Source organism: Vespa mandarinia, chromosome 22 (genome assembly GCF_050613455.1).
Source record: "Vespa mandarinia isolate Hongniang chromosome 22, ASM5061345v1, whole genome shotgun sequence".
Lineage (NCBI taxonomy): Eukaryota > Metazoa > Arthropoda > Insecta > Hymenoptera > Vespidae > Vespa > Vespa mandarinia.
Genome location: NC_140831.1, coordinates 2,302,501 through 2,315,000, shown reverse-complemented (window position 1 = coordinate 2,315,000; position 12,500 = coordinate 2,302,501). Strand labels below are relative to the sequence as shown.

The window sequence follows — 12,500 nt, the reverse complement described above, 5'->3', positions numbered from 1 at the left end:
TACGTAAAAACCTTTTTTCTTCTTTTTTTTCTTTTTTCTTTTTTTTTTTTTTTTTTTTTTTTTTTTTAATGATATATTAACAGAAGCATACAAATTCTTTTTTTTTTTTTTTTTTTATATACATGGGTACGTATAAATACAGGATGACCGTAAAGTTCCTAAGCGATATTAAAAGTTAATTATCCCTTCTCGAGACTTTTCAAACTTGCAGTTTTACAATTTAAGAAATAATAATAATAATAATAATAATAATAATAATAATAATAATAATAATAATAATAATAATAATAAAAAAGAAAAGAAGAGAAGAAAAATATATATATATATATATATATGTATATATGTAAAATTTATATCGTAAGATTTCAGAGATACGTAATTGAATTTAGAAACATCACTCTTCTCGGATAATCTTTCGATCATTTTATCAAAAATGAACTTATCGATTCACTCTCTATATAATATGTATTTATATATGTGGTCCCATGTAAGATGTTAAGTTTTCTATGAATTATGTATTTATAGTCGTAAGATACGGTGGCGGATTTATGTAAGTGGAGAGGCGGTTTTGCCTTAAGGCCCCATAAGACAGGTGATGCCCCGTATATATATATATATATATATATAATGAAGCGATATATATATATATATATATATATTTATTCTACAATAAATATGATTTAATATCCGACGACGATGACGACAATGACGACTACTGGTAGATACATAAATTTTATTTCTATATTTGAATTTGAACGGTTCATATTTCTTCGAACGATCATATTTGCATGAGACAATTGACGAGAGAAAGTATACGTGACTACATCATGCGTAATTGATTTATCACAATGGAACATTTGAAAATTATTCACGTGTATATATATATATATATATATTTTTTAATAAGAAGCTTTAAGAATTTTCTAATAATTTTATAGAATCAAATTTCGTTTTCATTTTGAAGTTTCCATTTGAAGAATGGAATGATGGAAGAATGGATAAAAATTTGGTTTGGTCTCGTTGAAAAGGGACAAAAGATGAAAATAGAGATAGATATAGAGACATAGAGATAGAGATAGAGATAGAAAAAAATGGCGATTCTACGAGGAAGTAATTTTATTCGATCGGACTCACCCATCTCTCTCTCTCTTTCCCTCTATTTCTTTCTCTCTCTCTCACTCTCTCACTCTCTCTCTCTCTTTCTCTCTCTAATACATAGGCCTGAGTTCTCCCTCTCTCTCTCTCTCTCTTTCTCTCTCGTAGAACAACGTCCGGCTCTCCGCTTATCCTTTCACGGTTGCCTACCGTTATACACTCTTGTGTTATTACAGTAATCATAGTACAGCCGCGGTACGTACACCAAGAGCGTGGCCCATATTTCAGCGATGTGTAATCAATGATTCTTATTATTCCACTGCGTGAGCGCGCAGCATCTTTTTCTCTCTCTCTCTCTCTCTTTCTCTCTTCCTATAAAAAAAAAAAAATATATATATATATGTATATTACTTCTATCGTAATTTCCGTTCTCGGGTTCGATTTATCTCCTATCATTCTTCCTTCTATTATTCTTCTTTTATCTTCCTCTTCCTCCTCCTCTTCGTCTTCGTCTTCGTCTTCGTCTTCGTCTTCGTCTTCGTCTTCGTCTTCGTCTTCGTCTTCGTCTTCGTCTTCGTCTTCGTTTTCGTCTTCGTCTTCTTCACCATCGTCGTCGTCATCATTTTACTTCTGCTTTTTTTCGATCGTAAAGATCAAGTCGACAAAGATGAAACATTGGCAAATGATGTCTACAATAATGGTTAATATTTTTCCCTTTTCCTCTCCTTCCCTCTCTTCATCATCTTAACTCACTCTCTCACCTCATCTCACCCGCAACATCGTTCGCTCCCCCTCCTCCTCCTCCTCTTCCTCCTTCTCCTCCCTCCACTTCCCGCTTCTTCGTGAATCTCTTGTTTCATTGAGAACAAAAAAAAAAAAAAAAAAAAAAAAAAAGAAAAAAAAAAAGAAAAAGAAAAAAGAAAAGAAAAAGAAAAAAGAAAAAAAGGAATAAAAGAACAACGATTATGCTTAATTATTGTTAAAAAAAAAAAAGGTCAGTGTTAATTACGTTCGTCTCTAGAGCTATCGTCATTATCATCGTCATTATCATTATCGCCCCGGGTTCGACGTTATCAACAAAAAGGAAAAAAAAAACAAAAAAAACAAAAAAGAAGAAGAAGAAAAGAAAAAATAGAAGTTCATCGAAACGAATTGTAAGAAAGGTTACGTTCTTTTTACCTTTCTTTTTTTTTTTAACAGTTTTGTTTCCTTGTTTGAAGTACAGGTAGCAGAGTCTCTCTCTTTCTCTCTCTCTCCGTCTATCTATCTATCTATCTATCTCTATCTCCTCTATTTCTAATTGGCGTGACATGAATTTATTATTATTACATTTATCATGTTTTATCTTTGAAACCGGCATTTATGATTCATACCGCTTGTAAAAATATTAACACACAAGATGAAAGATTTGCGCGTATAATTCGTAAAATTTAACATGCTAGCCCTCCCCCGCCCCCCCCCCCCGCCCTCTCCCCCCGTCGAATATAATAACCCCATTGTCTCGTTAACTGACACGATTATTGTGAAAATAAAAGAAAAGAAAAGAAAAGAAAAAAAAAAAAAGAAAAAAAAATAGGAAACAAAAAAAAAGAGAGAGAATGAGAAATGTCTCGTGTCGCGGCATAATCCAATACACGTCATAGTATAACGAAACGAGTATTCTCTAATTATTACTACCTATTGGACGACATTTGGGAATATTCAAATTCCTGAGACACACAATGGCAATCTTTTTGATAAAATCGATTGCTTGCTTTTTATACGTAGCGATCGCGTCTAAACGATATTATGACGAGTCCATGATAAAGTTCGTCGCTTCGTCTGAAAATAAAGAAAAATAAATGAATCGAAGATAATCATAGAAGAAAAGGATGCGACGGAAAGGGGTGTGAGAGGAGGGAGGAAGGGAGTGGGGGTAGAGGAGGATACCTGTGATGAGAGAGTGATCAAGGAAGAAAGGAAGGATTCTTTTAGATTTCTTGGATTATTAGTTCATTTACTTTTCTCTCTTCAAGAGAGAAAGAGATAGAGATAGAGATGAAAAAAAAAAAAAAAAAGGAAAAAAAAAGGAAAAAAATCCGAGGGTTCTCTTGATAATGCGGTAGTAGGAGAACGAGAAAGGAAGAGATGAGGCGAGACGAAAGCGGCTCTATTTCTCGAGCAAGAAAAACCTGACCTATCGTACGCGGCCGTGGCTCTCCCTCCCTCCTATCTAAACACCGATCCGACGCCGCCCAGGAGTCCTTTCACTGCCACTGGAGCAGCAACGCACCAGCACAACCAACGTCGGGAGCGGTAGCACCGACTAACGATGTCTTTTCGGAGCAACGACCGCAGTCGTTGTCGCTGCTGCTGATGTTATTTTCCTGAATTGGCTATTGCCATTGCCATTTGCTATTGCTATTGCCGTTGCTATTGCTGTTAATACTATTTCAGTTTTTTTTTTTTTAATGACCATTTGTCATTGTTATAACTCCGTGCTTATACTTATTCTCCATTTGTTGCTCTATTTTTATTCGCTATATTGTTATCGTTGTTACACTGCTACTTCAATTTTTAATTACTATTTGGCATTTGCTACTACTCTATCTTGTACTATTCTATTATATTTTTGTTGCTCTGCTATTTTTATTATTGCTATTGCTGTTGTTGCTACTACTGCTGCTGATGCTGATGCTGATGCTGTTGATGCTGTTGATGCTGTTGATGTTGCCTAATGTTAATGCTGATGCTTAGTGCTGTTATGCGCTCGACGAATCTCGTTAAAGCTCTCTCTTTCTCTCTCTCTCTCTCTCTTTCTCTTTCTTCGTTCAACGTCATTGAAATAGCTCGAACGTGTTCGAAATAATAAAAATCTTTTTTTTTTCTTTTTTCTTTTTTGTAGTTAAAGAAGAAAAAAAATGAGATATATAGAGATAGATAAAGGTGGAACTAACGGTAAAATCGATGGATCTTCGAACGATACCGAAGTAATGTCATTGTCATTATTGCCGAATAAAGTGTATATATTTATGTATCCTTAAAATACATCTCGCATTATTCATTTTCATTATAAAAAAAAAAATATATATATATATATGTGTGTGTGTGTATATATATGTGTACATTGGAATTGGATAATTATGTAGAATTTTTTTCTCCGATCATTTTCGATACGAAATCATAGCGATCGTTGGAAGTATATAGCATTATACTTTATTTATTGTACCGTTACTTGGACTCAATATATAGATATCTTAACTATCAGAGAGAGAGAGAGAGAGAGAGAGAGAGAGAGAGAGAGAGAGAGAGAGAGAGAGAGCGAGAACGAGAACGAGAGAGTGTCATTGAGTATAATAATAGCAGTAATAATAATAATAATAATAACAACAAGCAAAATAATAATATTAATAATGACGATGATAAAAATGTTGATGATAATAATGATAATGCTCATAATGATGATGATGACGATGACGATGTATAAAAATGTTATTATAGTTAGAGAAACATGACCATAATAATTTTAATTAGGAAATAAACAATGTAACGTAACGGGGATCATCGTATATCTCGTTTCATCTAGTTTCGTCTCTCTGGTTTATTGACGTGGATTGATACACGTGACTCATTGTCATGGAAAAAGAAGTAGAACACCGACCTAGGTCAATCCAACGTAGGTCTCCCTTTCGTTCGCGTCCTTTCCTTATCTCTCAACGCCGAACGGCCGTTCTCCTTTATTTTCCCCTTGAGAGTCCTGCGACGGTCGACTATACTACTACTATTACTACAACCATGTCTCTCTCTCTCTCTCCCTCTTTCTTTCTTTCTTATTCTCTTTCTCTCACTCTCTCCCTCTCTCTCTCTCTCTCTCTGCTCTCCCACCCATAGAGTCCATCGATTCTCCGAACGACGTGCTACATTTATCAGCCCTTTTTCTCGTAATGCGATTTTTACGTCGACGGGTTGAAGGAAGACAAAAAAAAAAAAGAAAAGAAGAAAGAAAAAAAAAGAGAGAAAAAAAAAAGGAAAAGGCGGAGGGGGTGGCAGAAAAAGAGAAATAAGAAACGCGAGTTTTACTTTCTTCTCGTCGTCGTCTTTTTCGCTTCTTCCTCTCCTCGCCTCTTTCGAATTTTCCTTCTCGATTTCTTTTTTAGCTCTCTTTTTTTCTTTTAATTTTTCTGTTTCTTTCTTTTTTTTCTTTTTTCTTTTTTTTTTTTTCCCCAACAAAAAGAAAAAAAAAGGAAGAAGAAGAAGAAGAGAGGATACCGTTACGCGTTCTCTTCTCTACTTCATTATGGCCTTCCTTCTTTTTTCGTTTTTGAAAAAAAAAAAAATTTTCGACGACTGAAGCGAGTAGAGTTTCGTTGTCGTCGTCGTCATCATCATCATCATCATCATCATCATCATCATCATCATCATCATCATCATCATCATCATCATCATCATCATCATCATCATTTCCTTTGACCTTTAATTCTCTCCTTTCCGGGAAAGATATTGACCTCTGACATCCTTCTTGATTATATTGTTTTTCGTAGGAACGAAACATGATGGTCTCTTTATACGATGTCCTTTTCTTATCTATTTGTTTATCTTTCTCTCTTTCTCTCTCTCTCTCTCTCTTTCTGCGTGCTTTGAGAATGATGATCGCGAATGATTTAATCGAATACATTATGGGATTATTTCGTTTACGTTTGAATGATTCTGAAAGAGATCGTCTTTAAAGCTCTCAAGCGATAAAAAAAACAATATTATAATGTATATAAGTATATATATTATTGACCATTATCGTACAATAAGTATATATACATACAATACATAACGTTATATGGATACATTAGATGAGGTACATAGATATATATATATATATATATATATTCTATTAATTATTAACCCTTACTTCTTTTGCTTAACGAAGGCTTCATCAAGAGTCGCGTCTCTCCTTTGGATAATCGTGTAGCTCTTCGTTCCCGTCGAGTTCTATCGTTTCGCACGAAGTAATTTACACTAGCCGAAGAGTATACATTCGAGTTTGTGAGACTCTCTCTCTCTCTCTCTCTCTCTCTTTGTCAGTCTATCCGTTTGTCTCTTTCTCAGATACACATATACGTACATATATATAGTGGTACACGCATTCAAACAGACTCAGACTCTCGCGCAAGCAAACTCGCGCTCATTCTCTCGTCTGCTTTCGGCCGTAATTCCATAGTTGCTCGGATAATAGTTACGTAACTGTTAATGCAGTTGCAGCTCGCTCGCACGGTGTAACTAAGCTAATCGTCAAATATTTACCAAGCCGTATAATACGGCCTAGTGGTCTCTCTCTCTCTCTCTCTCTCTCTCTCGCTCTCTCTCTTTATCTCTCTATCTCTCTCTTTCTTTTTCTCTCGATTCGCCTTTCTCTCCTGCTATCTCGTACCTACCTACTTACTTCGTCTTTAGCAGAACCGCTCATGTAACGAGTATAACAAACGAACGGAGAAGAAGAGCCCAGGGCCAGCAAGTTTCTCTCAAGGAAAATCTATGCGTAGTAGTAATAGTAATAATAATAGTAATAGTAATAGTAATAGTAATAATAGTAGTAGTAGTAGTAGTAGTAGTAGTAGTAATAAGTAGATCGTCGGCTAACCCAAGCCGCGTTCTCTTCCTCGTCAATTTGACGTTATTGTTCTCCTCATAATCGTCACTGTCACTCTCATTCTATTATTCGCATAAACGTTTACGCGTATTTTTCAGCCCATCGTCAAACAAAATTATTAATACACCACTCGTCCTTATTATACATATACGATCGGCTTTATTCGTCGTATCATCGTGAAAAACTTTCTGTATTAACCCACGATTATTAATAATAATAATAATAATAATAATAATAATAATAATAATGATAATAATAATAATACGATTAAATGACAATCGAACGAAATAATACCAAGTGTATTATTAATACGCTGTAAAGAGAAATCTCTCTTCTCTCGTTATAAAAATATTATCCTTTCGTTTTATTTTCTTTTCTTTCTCTTTACTTTTTTCTTCCTTTCTCTTTTTTCTTTTTTTTTCCTTTTTTTTTTTTTTTTGTCTTTTTCGTTAACAACGCTCTTAAATAAAAGTCCATACAATGTACAAGGATTATTCAAAATTCCTTTGTTAAAGAAAACATCGAGCTCGAACTCGTGAACGGATTAAGAGGGAAAGATATACTGGGACTGATGGGATTGGGACAATGGCGGGAGAAGAGATGAGAGTTGATCGTTCGTCGTTTTAACCTCCTCCTCCTCCTCCTCTGCTTTTTCCTCCTCTTCCACCACCATCACCATCACCATCACCATCACTATCATTCTCCTTTCCCGGTTGGTTTTGAATAAATTACTTTCGGCCTTATCTTCCTGGCCGGAAACAACGTGATTACGGAATATGCTACTCAATCCGAACGGTTGCTCATTACCTCTCTGCCGTTTTCCCAAGAGCTTTCTCTTAACTTCTCTTTTCCACCTTTACTCCTCCTCTTCATCTTTTCTACTTCTACTTCTACTTCTTCTTCTTCTTCTTCTTCTTGCCTCTCTATGTTCGTTTCACCTAGCTAACTCTTTCTCTTCCTCCTCTTTCTCCTCCTCCTGCTCCTCCTCCCCTCGATCCCCTTCCCGTCCTATCCCACCTCATTCCGCCCTCCTCCATATCTCTCTTTACCACTAGTTTATTAATGACCTTCCATCTTGGCCCGTTAGTAACGTCAAGATTGAATGTCTTGTACGCTAATGATCTCGTTGTCTATTAACAATGTTCACAGAGAAAGAGAAAGAGAGAGAGAGAGAAAAAGAGAGAGAGAGAGAGAGAGAAAGAGAGAATATTCTCTTGCGTACCCAGTGGTACAAGAATGAATATACAAGCTGAAAAGCCACCGCCCACCATTACTTCCTTCGTTACTCCTCAAGTCTCTTTGTTGGCTCGCCTACCTTATCGATGAATAAGGAAGAGAACGTAATTCGAGGGAAGAAATAATTAATAATCTACCGTTGTTGAAACGTTTCAAATCGTCCGGTGGTGATTTTAATTGCTCGGAATGTAATGGGGATGGGAGGGCGGGGGGGGTGGGGGCGAGCGAGAGGTCTTCTTCAATAAGAATAAGAATAAGAAGAATAGTGGTGATCTTTTGTATATTCCTTTTCTCATTGTTGCATCTTCATCTATGAATATTTATCTATTTACCTACATGTACACGTAAATACATAATAAAAATTGTCAATTAATATATACATATATATATATATATATATATATATATATATATATATATGTACTTAGATTAATAGTATCATAGTAGTAGTTACGCGAATGAATTTCACTTGTCTCTCTGGATTGTGATTGAAGTTTTATTTTTTTTTTTTGGGGGGAGAGAGTGCGGTGGGTGGGAGGGGGTGGTCATTTTCATTCATTCATTTTACTTTCTCTCTTTTTTTTCTAATTTTTTTTTTCTTACCATTTTTATTTTATTTATTTTTCTTTTATCTTTAATATATTTCTTTTCTTTTTTTTTGCTGTAATCTCATTCCTTATCATCGCCTTTTATCTTTCAGGAAAACGACCAACTAAACCCACTCGCTCATCTATCGGACTATCATATATACAGAATTCCGAACGCAAGGAGGTGTTTCAACGCGCCCTTCGAGTGGGGCGCTTGTCTGAGGCCAAGAAGCAACGCTGAGGCCGAAGACACGGAGGGTGGGGAGCACGGGCTCAAGGTCATCGCCTTCCACAGCGAAAAGGCACGGGCTTGTTGGCTTACAGCCATGAGGCTCGCAAAGGTAACGTAAATCTTTTCTATTTTTCTATATTTTTCCCCCCGCCCCCCTTGCAAAATCCATCCCCTATCTTATCCTACCCTATTCTCTCTCCTCCACCTCTCCTTCTCCTCCCTCACTCAACCAACGATCTTCTATTATCTCATCGTTTCCCTTTTTTTCTTTTTTTTTTTTTTTTCTCCATATTCTATGATTTTCCATGTGCCAAGTTCGAATATCAATCTTTTTTTTTACAAAGACTATTCACGAAAATCTATCCTCGTTCGTTAATCGTTCGATTCCGATTGAAAGATATAAAAAGATTGGATAGGTGGGGGAGAGGATGGAGAACAAACAAAATATAGGAAAAAATATTACAAGGAAAGAAAAAAAAAAAAAAAGAAAAGGAAGAATGACGATGAAGAAGATGAAAAAGAAGAAGAAGTAAATGGAATCGGTCCGAGTATATGTATATATATAGTTTGGTAGGACCCTTATAAAGGGGACCTCTTCTCAGCGGTCTATTCTTCTTTCGCGAAGTGGAGGCTCAGACCGTGCTCTCGAGGCCAACGATGAGTCTCTAGTGGTAAGTCCGTTTCTGGTAACATCAAGAATGATACCAGGAACGGCAACAATACTACCACCAGCATCAGTATCAGTACTAGTATCATAACTTAGCATCAGTAACAACACTGGTACTCTCATCGTTGTCATCGTCGTCGTATACTTTCTCATTTGTAAGGTTCAAAAAGGCCCCCCCCTCATCCTCCACCAACCCCACCACCCTCCCCTGAACTAACCCTCAACACCGAGATGTGTGTCTTTTCTTAAATAACACCCTCAGGCTTCTCTGTTATACATACGTAGAGTCTAGCCTGTGAAATCTGACGTACCCTCGTTTTACATAGCTCTCCTCTATCTTTTTTCCTCCCTCTTCTTTATTTCTTTTTTTTTTCTTTCTTTCTTTCACTTTTTTCTTCTTCTTCTTCTTCTTCTTCATTCTCTTTGGTCCCCTATTCATTCGTCTCTCGTTCTTTCTCTCTTAAGGATTATCTCTCTCTTCTCATCGGTTACACATTCGTCTCGCAGCCACACGTTCAACACCGAGTTTTTCGTTAAGGGAAAAGATAGACAGAAAGAGAGATAGATAGAGAGAGAGAGAGGGAGAGAGAGAGGTAGAGTCATCCACCGGGTGTACTTTTCTACAGAAGGTGTAGCGCTCGTACGACATTTTTTTTTAGAGAGGAACTCGAATACTTCGCGACTCTTTCATCCCCGAGCCAAAAAAAAAAAAGAGAGAGAAGAAGAAGAAGAAGAAGGGATAGGTAGTGGGGTAGTACTGAAGGAAAGGGTGAGTGGTCGTCTTGAAGCCTTCTCTCTTTTGCAAGAGATAGAAAGAGACACCGTTTCGGTTCTTCGCTCGGACGAAACTTAACCTCTTCCTCCTCCTCCCCCTCCTCCTACTCTTTTTCTTCTTATCGTGGCACACTTGCTTTCGTTCCTTCCGACTTTTTTCTCTCTCTTTCCCTTTCTTTCTTTATCTATCTATCTATCTTTCTCTCTCTCTCTCTCTCTCTCTCTCTCTCTCTCTCTCTCTCTCTCTCTCTCTCTCTCTCTCTTTCATCTCGTCGACTTCGATCTACGTGGTGCTAGTAACTTCTTCAGATCGTCGAGTGCTTTTTCTCTCCTCCTTCTCGACATTAACGTCATAGAAACCTCCTCCTCCTCCTCTTCCCTTCTCCTTCCCCCATCCCCCATCCCCCATCCCTCGATCGAGGAAATTCTACTTCGATCAGTGACGGATTAACCATTTGCGAGAACCCTCTCTATGAATTTAAAGTGGATAACGATCTTTTTCGAGGACGTTTAATAATTCTTCTTCTTCTTCTTCTTCTTCTTCTTCTTTTTCTGCTTCTTTTTCTTCTTTTTCTTCTTTTTTTTCTTCTTTTTATCCTAAAGCATTTATCTCACCACGTCGGAGGTTAACGATCTTATTAGTTATATGAAAAAGCTATTATAAAGATCTAAAGCACGGAATAAACTTTCCTATGAGAATTATATTTTTAGAATCGTTCTTAATCAGTATGTAAAAATAATACGTGAACTAATAATATGTCTCCTTTTATAGTTCTATTCTTTTCTTTTTTTTTTCTTTTTTTTTCTTTTTTTTTTCCATCTCTTTCATTTCTTCGCAAGAAAGGAAAGAAATCCTACTGTCAGTTTGTTTGTTGTTTCTTCCATTTCCTTCTGTTTTCTTTTTTCTTCCTGTTTTCTTTGTTTTTCTTTTTTTTTTTTTTTTTTTTTTCTCTCGTTAAATCCATCAAAAACCATTCGTATTGTACGAAGAGGAAAAAAATCAACCCTTTACAATTTTGTCGTACGTATTAATAAACTCAATGACGTTTCTCAACGATTATTATTATTAGAACGGATACGGCGGGTGGTGGGGATGGAGATCGTGGTGGTGGTGGCGATGGTGATGGTTCTTTTTTCTTCCTGTTTTCTTTGTTTTTCTTTTCTTCTTTTTTTTTTTTTCTCTCTCGTTAAATCCATCAAAAACCATTCGTATTGTACGAAGAGGAAAAAAATCAACCCTTTACAATTTTGTCGTACGTATTAATAAACTTAATGACGTTTCTGAACGATTATTATTATTAGAACGGATACGGCGGGAGGTGGGGGTGGAGATCGTGGTGGTGGTGGCGATGGTGTGATGGTGGTGATCTCTTTAATTTGTTAATTGAAATTTTTCTTTGTTCAAAAATTAATGTCGTTTGAAATAAGAAAATAAAATAGTAGATTTCGATCTTATCGATCTAAAGAAAAAAAAAAAAAAAAAAGAAAAAGAAAATAAATAAATAATAAAAAAGAAGAAAAAAGCAAGAAAGAAAGAAAGAAAGAAAGAAGGAAAAAGAAAAAGAAAAACAATCACCCATTCATATAATTCATCGTCATTCAATTTAATCAAATATCACTTTAGTTAATTATTATAAGAATATAATGTTTCTAATTTGATCGATAATTCTATTGATTTTAATTGTTCTATTTAATCGTAAAGAAAATAATTAAATTATATCTTATCAGTTTTGTTCGAACGTATCTTCCTTCTATCGATCTCTTTATTCTATATATTCTATATATATATATATATATGTGTGCGTATGTGTGTGTGTGTGTGAAAGAAAAGAAAAGATCGATCGAATGGGATGAATCGAAGTTTTTCAAGAAGGGAAAGAGAGAGAGAGAGAGAGAGGCGATATATTCCGGTCGTCGTCCTTCGAGGAGCTTTACAAATTGCTTGTTAACCATTCCGGCTTCGAGCGTTCCTTCTTATATAAATGGATAATTCGATTACGTAATTATACGATCGTACCGTAGATACTCACCGTGGGGGTCACCTTGCCTCACACGCCTTCGCTCGCGTCGTTCTTCGATAAAGATTACTTGATATCACCAGAACGGTGCCGGTGGTTCTCTCTCCTCTTCTCGTTGCAAATAAAACTTCTACTATGAAACATTAACTCCGGTTGACATACTCACGATGATGATTCTCTTTTTAAGTTTTGAATCGTGCCTTCGTGACTCGCAGAAACGATTATTTGAACGATGTTGATTTCACGGTCAATTCTCGGATACGATCTTTTT

General features: G+C 36.1%; 1 protein-coding gene across 1 annotated transcript in view; it reads left to right on the top strand.

Annotated features, from left to right (window-relative positions):
• The window catches only part of LOC118447960 (growth factor receptor-bound protein 14), a 384,299-nt gene that overhangs the window by 316,222 nt on the left and 55,577 nt on the right, over positions 1 to 12,500 (top strand). Inside the window, exon 9 of the mRNA XM_035880543.2 lies at positions 8,652 to 8,879. Coding sequence (XP_035736436.2) covers positions 8,652 to 8,879 — 228 coding nt within the window. The remainder of the gene's footprint in view (positions 1 to 8,651; positions 8,880 to 12,500) is intronic.